The sequence below is a fragment of the Dipodomys merriami genome, unplaced genomic scaffold (assembly GCF_024711535.1).
Source record: "Dipodomys merriami isolate MVZ:Mamm:240054 unplaced genomic scaffold, mDipMer1.0.p SCAF_137, whole genome shotgun sequence".
NCBI classification, from domain to species: Eukaryota; Metazoa; Chordata; class Mammalia; order Rodentia; family Heteromyidae; genus Dipodomys; species Dipodomys merriami.
In genome coordinates, this window is record NW_027202682.1 from 1,162,845 (window position 1) to 1,182,856 (window position 20,012).

The 20,012-nt window shown below is 58.3% G+C and overlaps 3 protein-coding genes across 6 annotated transcripts in view; 2 read left to right on the forward strand and 1 right to left on the reverse strand.

Moving 5' to 3' along the window:
• Positions 1-11,935, forward strand: part of LOC138825397 (ras-related protein Rab-40C) — a 27,974-nt gene extending 16,039 nt beyond the window's left edge. Inside the window, exons 2-6 of the mRNA XM_070019889.1 lie at positions 2,858-2,918; positions 3,985-4,045; positions 8,530-8,607; positions 8,822-9,044; positions 10,101-11,935. Of these exons, the coding sequence (XP_069875990.1) occupies positions 2,858-2,918; positions 3,985-4,045; positions 8,530-8,607; positions 8,822-9,044; positions 10,101-10,381 (704 nt within the window). The 3' untranslated portion in view covers positions 10,382-11,935. The remainder of the gene's footprint in view (positions 1-2,857; positions 2,919-3,984; positions 4,046-8,529; positions 8,608-8,821; positions 9,045-10,100) is intronic.
• On the forward strand, positions 11,826-17,974 carry LOC138825386 (WAP, Kazal, immunoglobulin, Kunitz and NTR domain-containing protein 1-like). 2 transcript variants are annotated; one of them, XM_070019861.1, is made up of 3 exons: positions 11,826-11,908; positions 12,580-14,020; positions 16,431-17,974. In XM_070019861.1, exons 2-3 carry the CDS (start codon positions 13,841-13,843, stop codon positions 17,913-17,915), a joined length of 1,665 nt encoding a protein of 554 aa, XP_069875962.1. In that variant the 5' UTR covers positions 11,826-11,908; positions 12,580-13,840; the 3' UTR covers positions 17,916-17,974. The 2 variants fall into 2 exon arrangements, with proteins under 2 accessions (XP_069875962.1, XP_069875963.1); XM_070019862.1 differs by having other exon boundaries at positions 16,602-17,974.
• Positions 17,975-18,250: 276 nt separating this feature from the next.
• Positions 18,251-19,850, reverse strand: LOC138825398 (methyltransferase-like 26). Of its 3 annotated transcripts, none has more exons than XM_070019890.1 (6): positions 19,541-19,850; positions 19,172-19,331; positions 19,039-19,098; positions 18,743-18,846; positions 18,571-18,649; positions 18,251-18,496 (listed from the first exon to the last, which is right to left on the reverse strand). In XM_070019890.1, the coding sequence occupies exons 1-6, from the start codon at positions 19,732-19,734 to the stop codon at positions 18,449-18,451; spliced, it is 645 nt and encodes a 214-aa protein (XP_069875991.1). In that variant the 5' UTR covers positions 19,735-19,850; the 3' UTR covers positions 18,251-18,448. The 3 variants fall into 3 exon arrangements, with proteins under 3 accessions (XP_069875991.1, XP_069875992.1, XP_069875993.1); XM_070019891.1 differs by having other exon boundaries at positions 18,743-18,810; positions 19,541-19,845; XM_070019892.1 differs by lacking the exon at positions 19,039-19,098 and having other exon boundaries at positions 18,743-18,810; positions 19,541-19,846.
• Between the last annotated feature and the right edge of the window lie 162 nt (positions 19,851-20,012).

The window sequence follows — 20,012 nt, forward strand, 5'->3', positions numbered from 1 at the left end:
CCCAGGCTGGCTTTGAACCATGATCCCCAGATCTCAGCCTCCTGATTAGATAGGATGACAGGCGTGAGCCACCAGAGCCCGGCTTCCTGACAGGTTCTAAACAGCTGTGGGTGAATGGTGCCTGGCTAGCTGTGTGGGAGACGCTGCTCCTGTGGTGCTGTACACTTTAAAAATACTTTTAAATACTTGGGTTAAGTGAATTGCCATTCCTTAAAGAGACCCCTGTTAACATAAAGATACTTGAAAACGCACATTAATCTATAAGGTCAGAGATAGATGATGAAGGAAGCAGATTTTTTTTTTTTTTTTTTTTTTTTTTTTTGCCATGGCTGAGTGAGGCCACAGGGAGCTCTCTGAATTTGGCAGTAGAAAGACAGACTGTACTCAGAGCAGGTACTCAGAAGGCTGCATGAGCCAAGCAGAGGACACAGGAGGTGTATTCTCTAGCAGAATGGAGCCATGGATGCCAGACACCACTGGGCACAGTGGAAAGTGGAAGCAAGGAGCTCACAATGGCCAAGCGAGGTCCATCCTAAATGAGGGTGTCCTGGTGTCAGCAGATAGGAGTCCAAGGCATAACCATCAGCCCCAAAGAAGAGGCCTTCAGACAGACTGCTGCATGCAGACACATTGCTGCATAGCAGCCCCCACCTGTCAGGACAGCGCCGCAGCTTCCCGGGGCTGCTTCAGGTCCCCAGCGGGGAGGTAAGACCGCAGTGGGCAGACAAGACCCTCAGGACAGCTCTAGGCATCCAACTACTGGCATTACTGCAGATGCCCAGTCCAAGAACAAGGACACCCAGGCCCACAAAGCCTCTAGAAGTTAGAAATGAGTAAAAATACTTTAAAATCCAGTAGATGGACTAAAGAAATGAAGTTGAGGACATTGATTATAAAATAGAACCAAAAGACAAGACACATGGGGGGAGATTGGAAACCCGATGCTTGCCTCAGAGGTCATTCTGGCCAGCCAGTCTGTCTGTCAGGATGAGGGGCAGGAGGCAGGCTTGGGGAGGGGGGCAGGGGAACACAAGGGTGCCGTGTTCCGACAGAAGGGCATCTGAGCAAGGCGCTAAGGAGACGGGTCCAGCGACCGTGCCTGTGAGCCGCTGTGAGCCGCTGGAGGAAGAGGAGGGGATCCTCTCTGAAGGAGGATCAGAGATCAGACACACTGCCCCTGGGCTTAGGGATGAGTGTGTGTGTGTGTGTGTGTGTGTGTGTTTGAGTTTGTATGTGTGAGTTGTATGTGGTAGTTCTGTGTCTTGAACCCAGGGCCTAGACACTGACCCTGAGTAGCTATGATTACATCAGGCATGAGCCATGGTTTTTTGTTTGTTTTCTGCTGGACCTGGGCTCTGTCCTTGAGCCTCTCTGTGCTCAAAGCTAGCCCTCTACCACTTGAGGCATAGCTCCAGCTTTTTCTGTGCATGTGGTGCTGAGGAATCAAACCCAGGGCTTCTTGCATGCTAGGCAAGCGCTCTACCACTAAGCCACCTTCCCAGCCCATCTCATGGATTTTTGAACAAGAAATTGTTGCTTGTATGGTAGACAAAATCAGTAACCCTAGTTAATGGCTTTGTTTGTCCTGAGTTGAGCAAGTGTTCTTATCTCCCTGCCTGAGTATCCCTGACTCCGATCTCACAATGACTGTTCTCGTATTTCTTGTTAGGTGTATTATGTTTGGGCCTGCAAAGAGACAGCACTCTACTGGTGTCAGATGAGCAAGAAGGCCATTAGGAAATTTCTTTTCTTTTCTTTTCTTTTTTTGGTCAGTCGTGGGACCTGAACTCTGGGCCTGGGTGCTGTCCCTCAGCTCTTCAGCTCAAGGCTAGCACTCTACTACATGAGCCATAGCACCATTTCTGGCATTTTCTGCTTATGTGGTGCTGAGGAATCTGGAACTGAGGGTTCCAGACTCAGCAGGTGCGGGGCTCGGCAGGTCCTTGGCACCTATCCCAGCGGTGTGTGTGTGTGTGTGTGTGATGCCAGCAATGGGTTTGAACTTCAGCCCTCACACTCTGCTCTTCTTGGCTCCATCTTTTTTTATTTCAATTTTTATTGTCATAAAAGTTACATAAATCAGGTAATGAGTACATTTATTTTTTTGTGCTGGTCCTGGGGTTTGAACTCACGGCCTGGGCACTGTCCCTGAGCTTCTTTTGCTAAGGCCACTTGAGCCACAGCTCTACTTCTGGCTTTTTCTGTGTATGTGGTACTGAGGAACTGACCCAGGGCCTCATGTGTGCTAGGCAAGCACTCTACCACTGAGCCACCTTCCCAGCCCGTTTACCCTTTGTTTCCTCCATTTCTGTGTCCCCCCTTACTCTCTCAAAGATAGATAAACAGGACAAAAAACAAAAACCTCATTCCCATTTCCTGGAGTTCATTTTGCAAAGTATTATCTGATTAGAGGCAGCTAGGCCTTGTGCCTTTGTGACCGTCCCCTACGAGTCCCCTCCTTTGCTCTCACTGTGTGTGTGAATGCTTACAGTCTTGTATTGCTCTGCTGTTTTTTTAAACTCCCCTTGATAGTGTTTCCAGTGTATTCTAGTTGTTGATGTCTGGGAGCTATAGTGAGAGTTAAACTTTGAAGTAGGTCAGAGTAGGGGTGAGCTATCTTCCTCCAGGTGTGTGGGGCTCAGAACCCTGAGGAAGGCTGGCACATCTTCACCTGCGCTCCTGCCCTGCCCTGCGGCTACCATGGGGAGTGGGCTGGGCTGGGCTGGGCTGGCCTTTAGTAGTGCAGCCTAGAGCTGCGTGAGCTGAGTGTTCTCCTCGGATCACCATGCCAGTGCTGGGAGCAGAGCCCCTGGGCGTCTGGTTGCTGACGGATGCCAAACCTTCTACTTGCTCACAGGGATCGACTACAAGACGACCACCATATTGCTGGATGGCCGGCGAGTCAAGCTGGAGCTCTGGTGAGTCCGTGGTGAGATGGTGCGGGGAGCCACGCCAGGAGACAGGACGGCCTTCTCCTTACTCTGTGTTTGTAGCAGCCATCTGAGCAGACCCTGCTCCATGACGAAAAGAGCAAAACATAGAGGGTGTAAACATCTTTTGATACAGCCTGCTCCTTTGTGCCCCCAGTGCTTGCATGCCCCCCTCCCCTTCTCAGCCTGTTCCTGGGCTTCACATTCAGTAGCGTGGGGGAGGTGGCCTGAGTCTGAAATCTGAGTATTCAGGGTACTGAAGAAGGAGGGGTGAAAATTTGAGTCCAGCCTGGGCTATACAGGGACACCCCGCCTCAGAAAAATGAGGAGAACAAAAAGGAAAAAGAGCTTCAGCTGGGCGCCGGTGGCTCACGCCTGTCACCCTAGCTACTCAGGAGGCTGAGATCTGAGGATCGCGGTTCAAAGCCAGCCTGGGCAGGAAAGTCCGTGAGACTCTTTACACAGAAGTGGCGCTGTGGCTCAAGTGGTAGAGCGCTCGCCTTGAGCTGAAGAGCTGAGGGACAGCGCCCAGGCCCAGAGTTCAGGATCTACAACCAGGGGCTGGGAAGGTGGCTCAGTGGTAGAGCGCCCGCCTTGAGCTGAAGAGCTGAGGGACAGCACCCAGGCCCAGAGTTCAGGATCTACAACCAGGGGCTGGGAAGGTGGCTCCACTGGTAGAGCGCTCGCCTTGAGCTGAAGATCTGAGGGACAGCGCCCAGGCCCAGAGTTCAGGCCCCACGACCGCAAAAAAAAAAAGAAAAGAGCTTCAAGTGAGGACATGGGTTCTCCACAGTGTCCCTGGCTCCTGGGCCCATGTTTGGGGCTTGCTGCCTGTCTTTGTGGTGGCCCGGTGCTGGCCGGGTGTGGTCCTCGTGGTCAGCACAGCTGTGGCATAACCATCAGTTCCTGCAGTGGCCCGCCTCCCTTGGCCGCTCCAGAGTGTTCAGAGTAGCTACAAAGAAGAGAACAGGACAGAACTGAGCTTCTCCTATGTACTCTGGAAGGGTCCCACAGCCACCGTCCCGCCTGACCCTCTCCTCTCGCTGTGTTTCAGGGACACGTCGGGCCAAGGGAGGTTCTGCACCATCTTCAGGTCCTACTCCAGGGGCGCCCAGGTAAGTCGAGCAGCACTCTGTTGTTTTTCTTTTATTTGGTCCGGTCGTGGGGCTTGAACTCTGGGCCTGGACGCTGTCCCTCAGCTCTTCAGCTCAAGACTAGCGCTCTACCACTTGAGCCACAGCTCCACTTCCGGCTTTTTTCTTATGTGGTGCTGAGGAATCGAACCCAGGGCCTCAGGCATGCAAGGCAAGCGCTCTACCACTGAGCCACCTTCCCAGCCCCACTCTGTTGTTTTTCAAACGGATGCTTCTCTTGACTCTTCCTGAACATGAGCTCCCGTCCGATCTAATTCTCCAAGTACTTAACTCCTTTCTCTGTAGCTTGCCGTGAGAGCCCCTCCTGGGTGAGAAGACCCATCCTCCGGTGGCCAGCTCGGGTCTGGGAGCCCTGCCTCCCAGGCGGCCCGCGAGCGGGGACACTGGACTCCACAGTGCACTGCTTCCGCTCCACAGCCCCTGGACAGGCTGCTGTGGCCACTAACAATGCCACAAGTGCTGTGCTCTGCCCCTGGTTTGGCTGTGAGCTGTCAGAAATGCAGCTCATCTCTCCATCTGCCCAGGACCCTCATGGGTGGACTTCGGAGCCTGCTGGGGCTGTGACTTTCTTTAGAGGAGGACTGGGTTTTTAGGCCCCAGGCCCAAAGATTGCACATTTGATCTGTCTGCTCACAACTAAAGAGGCGTGTCGTGAAGGCCAGAGAAAGGAGGTTTCGTACATGACAGCCATGGCAATACAGCTGCAGTACATCTTCAGCCATCTTCAGAGTTGCAGACGTTGCTCTCAGGTTGAATAGGATGAACTGGGTGCTGGAGATTTAAAAAAAAAAAAAAAAGCACATTAAAACAGTCCTTGTCAAAAGTATGGCTTGGCTGCTCATTATTCTAGCTTTGTCCCTGGAGGTATTTTGGAGGGATTGTGTTACTTTACCATTGGAACAGATCCGGGACAAGTTACTTGATGGGTGGTCTCCTGGGCCTTTGACTCTCTCTTCCTCTTCCTCTTCATTCTCCTTCTACCAGTACTTCTTACCACTCTGTGTCTGACACCAGAGGTGAGGATGAGTTAGGAGAAAGCCAGAGGATAAAACCTGGGTGGCCCACAGGCACAGGGCTTGGTGAGGAGCGATAGGACAAAGGGTGAAGCTGGGTGCTGGTGGCTCATGCCTGATTAGAACTGAGGATCAAGGTTCAAAGCCAGCCCAAGTAGGAAAGTCATTAAGACTTTTTTTGGCCGGCAGGCGGGGTGGGGGGTTGGTTGGTTGGTTATAGGGCTTGAACTCAGGCCCTGAGCTCCTTAGCTCAAGGCTAACGCTCTACCACTTTTTGAGCCACAGCTTCACTTCCAGTTTTCTAGAATAATAATCTGGTTACTAATGGGAGCTTAGAGTAACGAAGCCTTGTACAGCCACCCTGGTGGTGTGAACTGTCTATACGGGTCACATTTTTGTCGCTCTCCTACCGTTTCTCCCCCTCCCTGCCCCCCCCCCAAGTCCTGGGGCTTGAACTCAGGGCCTGGACACTTCCCTGAGCTGCTTTTGCTCCAGGCTAGCATGCTACCACAAGCCACAGCACCACTTCCAGTCTTTTTTGTTTATATGAACCCAGGGCTTCATGCATGCTAGGCAAGCTCTCTACCACTGAGCCACATTCCCAGCCCTCTCCTACCTTTTTTAAGAACAAACAGGGCTGAGCCCTGTTCTGCTCATACCTGTAATCCTAGCTGCTCAGAAAGTTGAGGTCGGAGGATCACAGTTCAGAGCCAGCCCAATAAAAACTCTTTTATCTCCAAATAACCCATGAAAGCCAGAGCCAGAAGTGGAGGGAGGCGTGGCTCAAGTGATAGAGCCCAACCTTGAGCAAAAGAGCCAAGCTAGAGTGTGAGGCCTTGATTTTAAGCCTCAGTACCAGTAGTAAATAAATAATCCTAGCTAACTTGGAAGGCTGAGATCTGAGGATCATGGTTCAAAGCCAGCCTGGGCACAAATGTCTGTGAGACTCGAACCTCCAATTAACCACCAAAAAGCTTAAGCAGAGTTGTGGCTCAAGTGGTAGAGCACTAGCCTTGTACACAAAAACTCAGAGACAGTACCTAGGCCCAGAATTCAAGCCCCAGGACTAACATCCAAGAAAAAAAAATGACATAAATGATAGTGGTTCCTGAAGAAACAGCTATTAGCATAAGCTATCACCATAAGCAAGAAAGAAAAAACACCTAGGCCTTTCCTGTCTGCTGTTTGTGTAAAATAAACTTCCTGTGCAATGTGTCGTATGTGTTTTTAATTTAAAATGTCACCATGCACGTAATGTGTGGGACCTGTGTTTCTCATCTCACAGCTTACTTTGACTCTTTCTATGGTCATCGGCTGCACTTGTAAAGTACACTTTGCTTCTGACGTTGTTCTCTGTGGTACTGTAGATGGAACCAAGGGTCTCATTTATGCTGGGAACGTGGTGTGCCTCTAAGCTACCTCCGAAGCTCCTTCTTAACCTTGGTAATCCACACAGGATGTTTTACCTGATTCCTGCTGAGGATGGAACCTCTCGCACGCTAGGCAAATGGTCTGATGCTGAGTGTGCTGTGCTCTTACAAACATGCTGGGGTGGACAGAGGATGGATTGGCGCGCCCTCAAGTGTTCCTCAGAAGCAGATTGCTGGGGCTGGGAAGGTGGCTCAGTGGTAGAACACGTGCCTTGCATGCCTGAAGCCCTGGGTTCGACTCCTCAGCACCACATAAGCAAAAAGAAAAAAGCCGGAAGTGGCGCTGTGGCTCAAGTGGTAGAGCGCTAGCCTTGAGCTGAAGAGCTGAGGGACAGCGCCCAGGCCCAGAGTTCAGGCCCCACGACCGGACCGCCCCCAAAATAGAAGCAGATTGCTGTGCAGAGGGTGTGCTCAATGCTTTAGGTGGCACTGTCCCTGGACTTCCTTCTCCTTTTTTTCCTTAATTCCCCTGGCAGAAGGAGAGCTTCTGTGTCCAACAGTGGGGCTCATTCCTGGGCGCGTATTCATTTGTTGTAAAGCTTGCCCAGCTCCTGGCACTCAGGTTCAAGTTGGTCAGCTCTTCTGTCCTGTAATGAGCCAGGACTGCTGGCCAAAGGGCAAGAACCATAGGTCTAGGGTCCAGGTAATTTCAACCTTTTGTTGTGTGTGAGTATTGGTGCTGTCTCTGAGCTTTTGGGCTCAAGGCTAGCACTCTGACAACTGAGCTACAGCTCAGCTTCCAGCTTTTTAGTGGCTAATTGGAGATAAGCATCTCTCAGCTCTTCTGCCCAGACTGTCTTTAAACCCCGCTCCTCAGCTCTCAGCCTCCTGCGTTAGCTAGGATCACAGGCGTGAGCTGCTGGTGCCCTGTTCATTTTGACCTTTGTATTAGCAGGTCCTGGGGGCTGACCTTGGCTGGCTGTGTTTAGGAGACTGGCTTTAAGACTCCTCTTTTCCTGACTGACGTACAGAGGTCCCCCCCCCTCCACTCTTAGCTGTGTGGGGATTTGTGGGACCTAGTGTTGCTCACTAGGTGGATTTTGACCCCTCAGCCACCTTTGAAGAAGTAGGCTGAGAGACCACAAACACTGTTGATGTAACACTGTCTAGTGGCAGTGTTCTCAGTGGGTGTCTGGAGAGCTGTGGCAGTGTGGCTGCTAAGTATCTAGGGCACATGGAGATAGCCTAGAGCGGAGTAATTGGTCTCCAGGGGATGTGGCAGGAAGAACCCCACAGCAGGTCCTGCTCAGCCCAGCTCAGGGAGCCTCACAAAAACTGCTCCTGGAGTGACTTGACACCCTGCAGTACAAGTTTGGGGCCAGAAATCTCAGGGGTGCCCCCCAGGCTGAGTTCACTGATGACTGTCAGGATACTTGGCTCCTGTCCTCTACCACCTTTCCCGTGCCCCTCACAGCCCTGTAGCCAGACCTGGGTAGGAGTTGCTTAGGTGTGTGGTATTTGACTAATTTCAGAATAATGACTGTGACAGCCTGGAGAATAAAATTGAAAAGTTGGTTCTGCCCCTACTAAGTCCTCAGGAGAGGAGAGGTGCAGCATTTGTGGGCTGACATGGTCCACTCACTCCCCTCCCCTTCCCACTGACCATTGGTAGCAGGTGCATTTCTTACTTGCCTGTAATCTCTTTTTTTTTTTTTTTTTTGGGGGGGGGTCTGGTCGTGGGGCCTGAACTCTGGGCCTGGGTGCTGTCCCTCAGCTCTTCAGCTCAAGGCTAGCGCTCTACCACTTGAGCCACAGCACCACTTCTGGCTTTTTTTCTTTTTTTGCTTATGTGGTGCTGAGGAATCGAACCCAGGGCCTCAGGCATGCAAGGCAAGTGCTCCACCACTGAGCCACCTTCCCAGCCCCTTGCCTGTAATTTCTTAACCCATGGGGTCTGCTGGGCCAGGTTCCCGGCCCTGTCCATGAACTGAGGTCTGTTGTGTCTAGCAAGTTCCCCCCAAGGACCCTGCTGTGGGTGACCTCTGTGCCTCTCTCTCCTCAGGGGATCCTCCTGGTGTACGACATCACTAACCGCTGGTCCTTTGATGGGATTGACCGGTGGATCAAGGAGATTGATGAGGTAGGTGTGGGTCTGGGCCCTCCACACGAAGGCACGAGGCCCAGCCATGCTTGGCAACCCGGCATAGGCCTGCCTGTGCCCCTTCAGCAGTGTGCCAGGCTCCGACTGCCCTCCCCGAGTCTGTTCCATCCCGGGGTGCTCAGAGAGGACCCTACCTACTGCTGGGGGCGGGGGCGCTGGGTTATCCCTGCTGAGTTCTGCACCCCACCCCAAGCACGCACCTGGGGTCCCCCGGATCCTGGTCGGGAACCGACTGCACCTGGCCTTCAAGCGTCAAGTTCCAACAGAGCAGGCCCGTGCCTATGCAGAGAAGAACTGCATGACCTTCTTCGAAGTCAGCCCCCTGTGCAACTTCAACGTCATCGAGTCCTTCACGGAACTCTCCCGCATTGTGCTCATGAGGCATGGCATGGAGAAGATCTGGAGGCCCAATCGAGGTGAGTCTGGGTTCACCTTGTGCAGAGGGGCAGAGCTCTGAGCTCTGTGGGACAAACGTGGAGACCGGAGGGATGTTGGGGATGATGGAAGCAGAACGGCTCCTGAAAAGCAGCAGGCACTGTGGGCCGTGCCAAGCCCTAAGCCGTAAGGGGTGAGCTCTCTCCACGGTGCAGGGAGAGCCCAAGCTCCACATGCATACGTTCCTCCTTGTTCCAAAGACAGGGTTTTAGGCTGGGTGGTCACAGAAGCCCCTACGTAACATCGTACCATATCCTATGCAGGTTCTTAATCAAAAACGTGCCTTTGACCTTGTGGTTCTACCTAGTACCAGTGCACGTGCACATGCGCATGTGTGCAATACACACATGCATACACAAAGAACTGGGGGGTGGTGGCTCACCTACCAACACAGGGGACTGAGATCTGAGGATTGAGGCTCAAAGCTGTCCTGGGTAGGAAAGTCCATGAGACTCTGATCTCCAATTAACCACCAAAAAGCCACAAAGTGGAGTTATGGCTCAACTGGTGGTAGAGTGTCAGCAGAAAAAGTTCAGTGACAGCACCTAGGTCCTGAGTCCAAGCCCCAGCACCGGCATGTGTGTGCACATGTGCACACACGAAGAACAAAGTGTTGTAAGCCCCTCCTCGGGAGCCCTGGCCTGCCACGTCCACAAGGCCTCATGCTACACTCTGCAGACCACCCACAGCCAGCGACTGCTGGCTGGACTGAGAAAAACGACTGCAGACATGACTCCAAAAGCTCGTGAGCCACCTCTTCCCCGAGTCTTCTGCGGGTAGTCTCCCAGCAGCACTTTGCAGTGTGCTCCCCTCTAGGAAGAAGGCAGGAGAAGGGAGCCACCCACTGGACCCTCCCAGGAGGTAGAATATTCTACCTCCCGGGAGGTAGAATAGCTGGGCATCCAGGTCCCCTGGGAGTCCCATCCCGGGGCATCTCAGAGTTCTCTTCTGGTAGTCAGAGGGCTGTACACCCCTTAGCATCTCTACTCGGGCCTCTCGGCCCCCACGCCCCTTCAGCCGTCTAACCTCCCGCACAGTTTTCAGCTTGCAAGACCTCTGCTGCCGTGCCATCGTCTCCTGCACCCCCGTCCACCTCATTGACAAGCTTCCGCTGCCAGTCACCATCAAGAGCCACCTCAAGTCCTTCTCGATGGCCAACGGCATGAACGCCGTCATGATGCACGGCCGCTCCTACTCCCTGGCCAGCGGGGCTGGGGGCAGCGCCAGCAAAGGCAACAGCCTCAAGAGGTCCAAGTCCACCCGCCCCCCTCAGAGCCCGCCTCAGAACTGCTCTCGCAGCAACTGCAAGATCTCCTAGCGGGACTGGTGGGCACCGCCCGTGCAGACTCTGGGAGCTCGTGCTGGGGCACTCCCGGTCGAGTGCTGGAAGGCTTGGCCACACAGCCCTGCCCAGGAAGCACCAGGCTTCCCCCACCTGTGTCAGGTGAAAGGGGCGGTCCCATGGGAGATGCCACCCCCTCCCCCCCCACACACACCCTGGGCAGAGGGGCCGCTGGTGCTACAGGGGCCCAGGTCTGAACTAGCCCGGATTCCAGGGCTACCTGGGCTCCAGCTGGGAGGAAGCCTGGCTCCCCCATTTATATGGAGAACATTTCAGCGTTTTGTACATTTTTACAGACCTGTCAGGGAAGCCTGGGCACAGCCGTGAGGGGGCTTGCGCTTGCACAGCCACGCCAGCTGCGGGGGCTCGGGGCTTGGAGCAGTGAAGGAGGGGGTCAGCACCAAAGCTGGATGTTCTTTGGACTGGCATGCACCTCCCCTGGGGTGCTCAGAGACCCTCTGGAAATAGGAGGGCCAGATACTGGTGGCTGAGACTCAGCTCAGCTTCCATGTCTGACCCAGGTGGCAAGTGTGCTGGGCCCAGGAAAGATGGATCCCCTGCAGCCCTCTCTGGATGATGTCACCCCCATACACCAGGGCTCCAGCAACTCCCAGGAGAGTGAGGGCGAGGGTGTGCCCCGGAGCCTCACTTCCGCCCCTTCCTGGTGCCCCCTTCTCCTGCTTCTGGTGGTGTTTCCTATATACAGACTAGCCCAGCATCTCCAGACGGAGCATGCAGAGCCATCTGCAGACCTTAAGTACTTGGTGGGCCGCAGCCTGCTGGTCTCCGGTGGGCTGTGGCCCTTCTGTCACCTGTCACTGGTGACACCACCCAGAGCAGCAGCCTCAGCCACCCTGTGGGCCGCAGGGTTCCATCCCGAGTCCCTCCTCAGGGACCACCAGCCCAGCCCTGAGCTGGGGCTCACAGGGCCCGCCCGTGCCCGTCTTGAAGCCATGTACCGATCCTCCACAGGCCCCCATCTGCCTGGGGCAGCCCCCCCTCAGTGGGAATGTCACCCCTGACTTCACCCTGGCCTGGTAATGCAGCCCTTGGTCACACTGGTGCTCAACTCTACCTCCTGCCCTTGGGCCCCCCGCCACAGCAGGAGCCACAACCCAATTAGGGACTTCTCAGTGCAGATTTCCAGCAGTGGGCCTGCCATGAGTGCTAGCAGGGCACGAGTTGACACGCAGCACCCTGGTCTGTGGTGCTGGGAGATGAGGCAAGCCACCACTGGAGGAAGGGCCGTGGGGACTGCCTGGCGAGCCCAGATCGCCTCCAAGCCCCCAACACTGAGACTGCCCCGCAGACGGCCTCCCTCCTAGCCCACCTGTCCTGTTGCTGCCAATAGAGCCCTTTTCTCTGGAATCATGAACAGAATCACTGAGACTTTGTTCTGAGGACCTGGACAGGCATGCCTGCGCATCAACACTACTTCCGCCGCTGTGGACTCGATTCCTGGACTCTTTGTACAGTAAATGTACTTCAGCTGTGACCTCTCTGGTTTGTATAAATCAGCCTCAGACTTCACCTGTCTGTGACGTGTTGTGTGGTGGTGGCGGTGGTGGTGGGGTATCTTGTGGTGTACTCCGCCACAGGAGCCACACCGCTTCGTTCCTGCTAGACTGCTCCCCGGGTCCTGCGGACTCAGTCCTGTGGCTGGCGTTGCCGGCCGGCAGCTGGATTCTCATCGCTACCGAGGACCAAAGGGGCTGAGGTGGAGACTAGTCAGGAGCCACACTGCCTTTCTTAGGGTGTGGGCTTAGTTAGGCCAGGCCGGCCGCCCACCTCCCCATTCTGAGCAACTTGTCACAGCCTGTCACAGACCCCTGTGAGCGAGCCCTGGGGTTGGCACCTAGAGCAGGAAAGCATTTGGAGGGGCGCGGGGGCTCTGTACGGCTCGGTAAGGTGTGTATGGTGCTCAGAGGTCAGAGCTGAATGAGGGACCTGCACCTCGCAACCCAGGAACCCAACATGGGGCCTCCTGGCTCTCCGGCCGCTGCAGTGCACACTGCCCAAGCACCCCCACCCTTCCACTCACCCACAGCCCCTTAAAAGGCGGGAGATACTGGTGCCTGGAGGCCATAGCTCGGTTCCACTCTGGCCAGACCAGGCTCTTATTACCTCAAGAGGTCAGCGGAAGGGTCATTCAGACATTTTCCATCCTGTTTCAGAGAAAAACACTCCCCTGGGACCGCAGAAGGCACAGAATGGTTTGGAAGGGCAGATTCCAGCCGGCCCTTTGTCCTGCCACTAGCTTTGATCATCTGAGCTCTGCTGAAAGCTGCACTCCCCCCCTGCCCTCCCCCCAGGGGAGTGGTCTCTGGTCCAGCTGGAGATGGGCCGAGGAAGACAGGGAAAGACTCCTGTTCCCAAGAATACTAGGGCGCGTGCTCCTTTGCGAATGTACCCGGGCATCTGGCTTGGCCATCTCCTGGGACCTTCCCGCTTGCCACGTCTGGGTGCTGGGCATCATGGCAGGGCCGCATGATGAGCCATCTGTGTGTGCGGTCAGTCTCGTCTGTCTCTGTCCTGGGGCTTAAACTCAATCTGGGCGCCATCCCAAGCTTTTGTGCTCAAGGCTAGTGCACTACCACTTAAGCCACAACTAGCTTGCAGGATTTGGGTGTTTTTTTTGGGGGGGGGGAGGTAGGGTGATTAATTGGCAATAAGAGACTTGCCTGCTCAGGCTGGCTTCAAACTACAATACTCAGATCTCCTGAATAGCTAGGATTACAGGCATGAGCCACCAGCACTCGACCCCTTGCTGAACCGTCTTTTTCTACCCTAGAATGGCCCTAAGCTTCTTAATTTGGGGGGGAAAGCTCAGGCCAGTGGTCACTTGGGACTGCTTTGGGTGTCTGTCCACCACACTGGGTAAGATCCTAGCAGAGATCAGCCACTTCGGCCTCCTCCCTTTGTGGAGGAGACTTTGATCTTTCCCTGGCTCTGGCTTGTGGAGGGAGGGGCTCGAGTTACAGCATTTCCACCCCCCCTTCCCTGGCCAGAGCTGGCCCTTCCCCGCCCCTTGGTGACCCTTGTGGCCAGTAGCTCTGAGCTTCAGGGCTTTTGGCCCCTCCCCAGCTCTCCTTTCTCTCCCCCTGGTGCTGCCCAGGCTCGGAAGCCACCCCACCCCCAGTGGTGTGGAGAGGGGCCAGGCTGGGGAGAGTGAGGCAGCTCCGTGGACAGATAGGCTCTGAGAGCTCTTGGCCTTAGATCCTGCCATTTGAGGGTGCGAGGAGGGAGCATCTGCTGTAAACCCCAGACTGGGGGGGGGCGCTAAAGCAGGAACTGAGCCATCCGAGGAAAGGGAGGACCATCCAAGGCCGGGGCAGCCGTCCAAGACCTGAGGGTGGATGCCTGCAGGGAGTCCCAGGTCTGTGGGGTCTGAGGGGCCAGCAGCCATATCCCCCGACCCCCTGTCCCGGGGTCCCCATGCCCTCCCCGCAGCTGCTCCTGCCTCTGCTGCTCATCACCGGCATCACTGGGCCCGCCTCGGTGGCCGGGCCGCTGCCAGAGCCTGGGAGCCACCCTGGTGTGTGCCCCAACCAGCTCAGCCCCCACCTGTGGGTAGACGCCCAGAGCACCTGTGAGCGCCAGTGCACCGGGGACCAGGTGAGCACGGGGCCTCACGCCCAGCCCTTCCCTGGCGCGGGGGGGGGGGGGGGGGGGGGCTTCCAGGGGCCACTCCCTCCAGGTCTCGCCTACCTCTATATGCCCCGTATGAAGGGTACAAGGAACAGGACTGCCACCTATCTGAAGGACAGGTGCTCCTTCATTCTCCTGAGTTTCCTCATCTCACCAAACCTCCCCCTCCCCTGCCTGACACCCCTCACTCTGACCAAACCTTCCCCTCCCCTGCCTGACACCCCTCACTCTGACCAAACCTCCCCCTCCCCTCCCCTGCCTGACACCCCTCACTCTGACCAAACCTCCCCCTCCCCTGCCTGACACCCCTCACTCTGACCAAACCTCCCCCTCCCCTGCCTGACACCCCTCACTCTGACCAAACCTCCCCCTCCCCTGCCTGACACCCCTCACTCTGACCAAACCTCCCCCTCCCCTGCCTGACACCCCTCACTTACCAAACCTCCCCCTCCCCTGCCTGGACACCGCTCACTCTCAGAGGATGAGTGACCACCAGCCCTCGACCCGCCCCTGTACACGGTGCCCAGGCCGCCCCTGAGCCCCGCCCCGGCTCCCAGGGGCACAGCACACTCCTGGAGGAAGGTGTGTGGACACTGTAATGGCGGTGTGGCCAAGGCCTGCATCCAGATGTCCTGCCTGTGTGCCTTGGACACAATGCATCCTGCAGGATGACCAGGGATGCTTGAATGTGAGGATTTGACCAGGTGAATAGGGGTGGTCTTGAAGCTCATACCGAGCAGGAAGCCATGCTTCCAGGCCCGGCAAGAGGCAGCAGCGGGTTGCAGCCACAAGACAGGATCTTTTTTTTTTTTTTTTTTTTTTTTTTTTGCCATTTGTGGGGTCTGAACTCTGGGCCTGGGCGCTGTCCCTCAGCTCTTCAGCACAAGGCTAGCGCTCTACCACTTGAGCCACAGCGCCACTTCCGGCTTTTTCTGCTTACGTGGTACTGAGGAATTGAACCCAGGGCCTCATGCATGCAAGGCAAGCACTGTACCACTGAGCCACCTTCCCAGTCCAACGAGACAGGGTCTTAACTTCTGTCTCATCTGTGCACCTGGAGAAGGGGCATGGCCAGGCCTGGGGTGGGGTGGGAGGACGTGTGTGTGTGTGTGTGTGCTGGGAGGTGGAGGGGCATGATGGCGTGTGTGTGTGTGTGCTGGGAGGTGGAGGGGCATGGCAGGGTGTGTGTGTGTGCTGGGAGGTGGAGGGGCATGGCGGGGTGTGTGTGTGTGTGCTGGGAGGTAGAGGGGCATGGTGGGGTGTGTGTGTGTGTGTGTGTGTGTGTGTGCTGGGAGGTGGAGGGGCATGGCAGGGTGTGTGTGTGTGTGCTGGGAGGTGGAGGGGCATGGCGGTGTGTGTGTGTGTGCTGGGAGGTGGAGGGGCATGGCGGGGTGTGTGTGTGTGCTGGGAGGTGGAGGGGCATGGTGGGGTGTGTGTGTGTGCTGGGAGGTGGAGGGGCATGGTGGGGTGTGTGTGTGTGTGTGTGTGTGTGTGTGCTGGGAGGTAGAGGGGCATGGTGGGGTGTGTGTGTGTGCTGGGAGGTGGAGGGGCATGGCGGGGTGTGTGTGTGTGTGTGTGTGTGTGTGCTGGGAGGTAGAGGGGCATGGTGGGGTGTGTGTGTGTGTGTGTGTGTGTGTGTGTGTGCTGGGAGGTAGAGGGGCATGGCGGGGTGTGTGTGTGTGTGTGTGTGTGTGTGTGCTGGGAGGTAGAGGGGCATGGCGGGGTGTGTGTGTGTGTGTGTGTGTGTGTGTGTGTGCTGGGAGGTGGAGGGGCATGGTGGGGTGTGTGTGTGTGTGTGTGTGTGTGTGTGCTGGGAGGTGGAGGGGCATGGTGGTGTGTGTGTGTGTGTGTGTGTGTGTGTGTGCTGGGAGGTAGAGGGGCATGGTGGGGTGTGTGTGTGTGTGCTGGGAGGTGGAGGGGCATGGCGGGGTGTGTGTGTGTGCTGGGAGGTAGAGGGGCATGGTGGGGTGTGTGTGTGCTGGGAGGTGGAGGGGCATGGTGGGGTGTGTGTGTGTGTGCTGGGAGGTGGAGGGGCATGGTGGTGTGTGTGTGTGTGTGTGTGTGTGTGCTGGGAGGTGGAGGGGCATGGCGGGGTGTGTGTGTGTGCTGGGAGGTAGAGGGGCATGGTGGGGTGTGTGTGTGTGTGTGTGTGTGCTGGGAGGTGGAGGGGCATGGTGGGGTGTGTGTGTGTGTGCTGGGAGGTAGAGGGGCATGGTGGGGTATGTGTGTGTGCTGGGAGGTGGAGGGGCATGGCGGAAGGGGTGTGTGTGTGTGTGTGTGCGTGCACGCGCACGCTGGGCAGTGGTGAAGGGGCAGGGCCAGGCCCCAGGCATTGCTGGGAGTCAGGATGTCTGCTGAGCTGTCCGCGTCCCCCCAGGACTGCGTGGCCTCTGAGAAGTGCTGTACCAATGTGTGTGGGCTGCAGAGCTGCGTGGCCGCCCGCTTCCCTGACGGTGGCCTCATGCCATCTGCGGCGGTGGCGGCGGCCTCCTGCGAGGGCTTCCAGTGCCCACAGCAGGGTGCTGACTGCGACATCTGGGGTGGGCAGCCCGTGTGCCGCTGCCGAGACCGCTGTGAGAAGGACCCCAGCTTCACCTGCGCCTCGGACGGCCTCACCTACTACAACCGCTGCTACATGGATGCCGAGGCCTGCCTCCACGGCCTCCGCCTGCACGTGGTGCCCTGCAAGCATGTCCTCAGCTGGCCGCCCAGCAGCCCAGGGCCGCCCGAGACCACCGCCCGCCCAACTCCTGAGGCCGCCCTGATGCCACCTGCCCTGTACAGCAGTCCTTTACCACAGGTTGTGCACGTGGGAGGCACGGCCAGCCTCCTCTGTGATGTCAGCGGCCAGCCACCGCCCACGGTGACCTGGGAGAAGCAGAGCCACCAGCGGGAGAACCTCATCATGCACCCCGACCAGATGTACGGCAACGTCGTGGTCACCAGCATAGGGCAGCTGGTACTCTACAACGCCCGGCCGGGGGATGCCGGCCTGTATACCTGCACCGCACGCAACGCGGCCGGTCTGCTGCGTGCCGACTTTCCCCTCTCTGTAGTGCAGCGTGCGCTGGCCAGGGACCGGGCTCCGGGAGTTCCAGCCCCGGCCCAGTGCCTGCCCGACACGCAGGCCTGCGCCAGCCTCACTGTGCCCCACCGCGTCCTCTGGCACTTTGACCCTCCAAGGGGCAGCTGCATGACCTTCCCGGTCCTCGAATGCGACGGAGCCATGCAGGGCTTTGAGACGTATGAGGCCTGCCAGCAGGCCTGTGCCCGCAGCCCTGGAGACACCTGCCTGCTGCCCGCCGTGCAGGGGCCGTGCCAGGGCTGGGAACCACGCTGGGCCTACAGTCCACTGCTGCAGCAGTGTCACCCCTTCATGTATAGTGGGTGTGAGGGCAACAGCAACAACTTTGAGAGCCGGGAGAGCTGTGAGGAGGCCTGCCCGGTGCCGCGCAGGCCGCCTTGCAGGGCCTGTCGCCTCCAGAGCAAGCTGGCTCTGAGCCTGTGCCGCAGTGACTTTGCCATCGTGGGGCGGCTCACGGAGGTGCTGGAGGAGCCTGAGGCCGCAGGGGGTGTCGCTCGCGTGGCCCTTGATGATGTGCTCAAGGATGACAAGATGGGTCTCAAGTTCCTGGGCACCAGGTACCTGGAGGTGACCCTGAATGGTATGGACTGGTCCTGCCCCTGTCCCAACGTGACCGTGGGTGATGGGCCGCTGGTTATTATGGGTGAGGTGCGGGATGGTGTGGCTGTCCTGGATGCTGGCAGCTATGTCCGTGCTGCCAGTGAGAAGCGTATCAAGAAGATCATGGAGCTGCTGGAGAAGAGGGCCTGTGATCTGCTCAATCGCTTCCAAGACTAGCCTTGCTTGCCAGCCTTACTCTTTTCCTTCTTCCTACTGAATAAAGACCTACCCCTCACTGGCGGAACTCATGGTCTGCTGGTGCTCTTCCACATGCCTCCACGCCTAGCCAGCTAGGGTCTGGTTGTCAGTTGGAGCTTTGGCTCCTGTCTGAGGTCACTAGATCCACTGCAGTCTCTCCAGGGACACAGATAGGGACCAAATCCATTCTGCCTCAGTAACTATCCCTGGGTTGTTCCTGCCCCAGGAACAAAGCCGGGACATTTGCAAGCCCTGACCGTATAGGCCACGCCCTCCCGTCCATCCACTCCCATAAGGGGTGCCTGGAGACAGTGTGTGGTAGATGTCTACCGTTGGTCAACAGGAAATGCTTTATTCAAGGCCTACTGGGCCCAGGATCTTGGCAGCCCTAGGGCCACTGGCCAAGAGCCCAGGTTACACGAGGCTGGTTATCCCCAAGGCCTGGCCCAGGGGAGCAAGGCCTGGGGTCTGGTCTATGCCCCACGGAGCCTTTAGCAGGATGAAGGAGAGGATTACTCTTTCCGGAAAATCAGGCACTTGTTGTTGGCTGGCATGTCCACCTGAAGGAATGCTTTGCTGGAGTGGCCCTTGGTCCAGGGAGGGTGCCGCCCCACCCCCAGTCCACCCTGCCTACCATCTTCTCCAGAAGCAGGCCGTTAGCCTGGCCTAGCTCTTCCAAGACGGCTGTGTCCCGCAGCCCCCACTCGGGGTTCCTGCAGGGGGAGTGGGAAGGGGGTGCTTAGAAGCAAGGGGGTTGGGTGGGCCCTCCCCCTTCCCTCGGAGCAGGCCCCTCCCACCGGCCTCACCTGCTTCTGAGGGCCTGGTCAAAGTCCACATTGCTCTGGGGAAAGATCTGGCCGTGGACTGCAAAGGGCTGTGGGGCGGTGAGGGCGGCCGTGGGTCCCGCGTCCTGGGACCATTCCCCAGTGGGTCATGGGGCCAATTTTCAGGCTGGGTTTCTAGGAAGGGAAAGGTCACCCCCTCCCTGCCCCCAAGAAGGGGGAAGGCAGGGGCCGGCCGAGGGCCTGCGGGGCACAGAGAGACCAGCTAGTGCGGAGCCTGCCTGGGGCCCGAGGGGGCCCCGAGTTGCGGGATAACTCACCCCATAGGCGATGAGCAGGGCACTGGGTTTGAGCAGGTGTCCAGCGGCTCTGAAAAGGCCCTGGGAGGGAGGCGGGGCGGGGTCACGCGCAGCCCCCCCCCCCCCCGCGCCGGCGCCCCGCGCGCCCACCCACCTTGGTGCAGCGCAGGGGGCTGATGTGGGCCATGTTGATGCACAGCAGCAGGTCCAGCGACTGCGGCCGCACGCCCCACTGCTCCCACTCCCAGGTCACGTCCAGGTGCAGCGGGGCCTTCACGTTGGACAGGCCCTGGGCGCGAGTGGTGGCCGCAATGCTGTGGAGGCAGCGCGGGCCGGGCTGAGAGGCGCGGGGGGCGGGGGGCGGGCGCGGGGCGGCGGGCGCGGGGCGCGGGGCGCGGGGCGGCGGGCGCGGGCCGGGCTGAGAGGCGCGGAGGGCGGGGGGCGGGCGGGCGCGGGGCGCGGGGCGGCGGGCCGCACCCCCCTCCCGGCCCAGCCCGCCGGGGCCGCCGCGCCCTCCGCGCACCTGTCCAGGCAGCGCGGGTCCACCTCGGACGGCTGCCACTCGGCGCGCGGGAAGGCCCGCGCGAAGTGCGCGGCGTGCTGCCCCGAGCCCGAGGCCACCTCCAGCACGCGGGCCGGCCGCCCGGGGTCCACGTACTGCCGGAGCACGCTCAGGATGGGCTCCTTGTTGCGCTCGGCCGCCGCCGACACCTGCATCGCGGCTGCTGGCCAGCACGGCGGGGCGCGGGGCACCTCGGGAATTGTAGGCCCACCGGCGGCGCGGGGCCCCCGCGTGAGGAACCCTGGGCCTCCCTCCCCGGCGCGGGGCACGTCGGGAATTGTAGGCTTCCCCCCGCGCGGGGCACGTCGGGAATTGTAGGCCTCCGCCGCGCGGGGCGCGTGGGGGCGCCGTGGGCCGCCCCGAAGGGGCTCCCAGCAGCTGGAGGCGGGGCCGCGCAGGGATGGCGGGGCCGAGCGTCCGCCCTCGCCGGCCG

What these genes read in the sequence shown, in the direction of transcription:
- LOC138825386 (XM_070019861.1), top strand. Translation starts at nt 13,841, where the DNA reads ATGCCCTCCCCGCAGCTGCTCCTGCCTCTGCTGCTCATCACCGGCATC. An exon ending in GCCAGTGCACCGGGGACCAG is followed by an intron (nt 14,021 to 16,430) that starts GTGAGCACGGGG and finishes GCGTCCCCCCAG; the next exon opens with GACTGCGTGGCCTCTGAGAA.
- LOC138825398 (XM_070019890.1), bottom strand. Translation starts at nt 19,734, where the DNA reads ATGCAGGTGTCGGCGGCGGCCGAGCGCAACAAGGAGCCCATCCTGAGC. An exon ending in GACCCGCGCTGCCTGGACAG is followed by an intron (nt 19,332 to 19,540) that starts GTGCGCGGAGGG and finishes CTGCCTCCACAG; the next exon opens with CATTGCGGCCACCACTCGCG. An exon ending in GCCCCCTGCGCTGCACCAAG is followed by an intron (nt 19,099 to 19,171) that starts GTGGGTGGGCGC and finishes CCTCCCTCCCAG; the next exon opens with GGCCTTTTCAGAGCCGCTGG.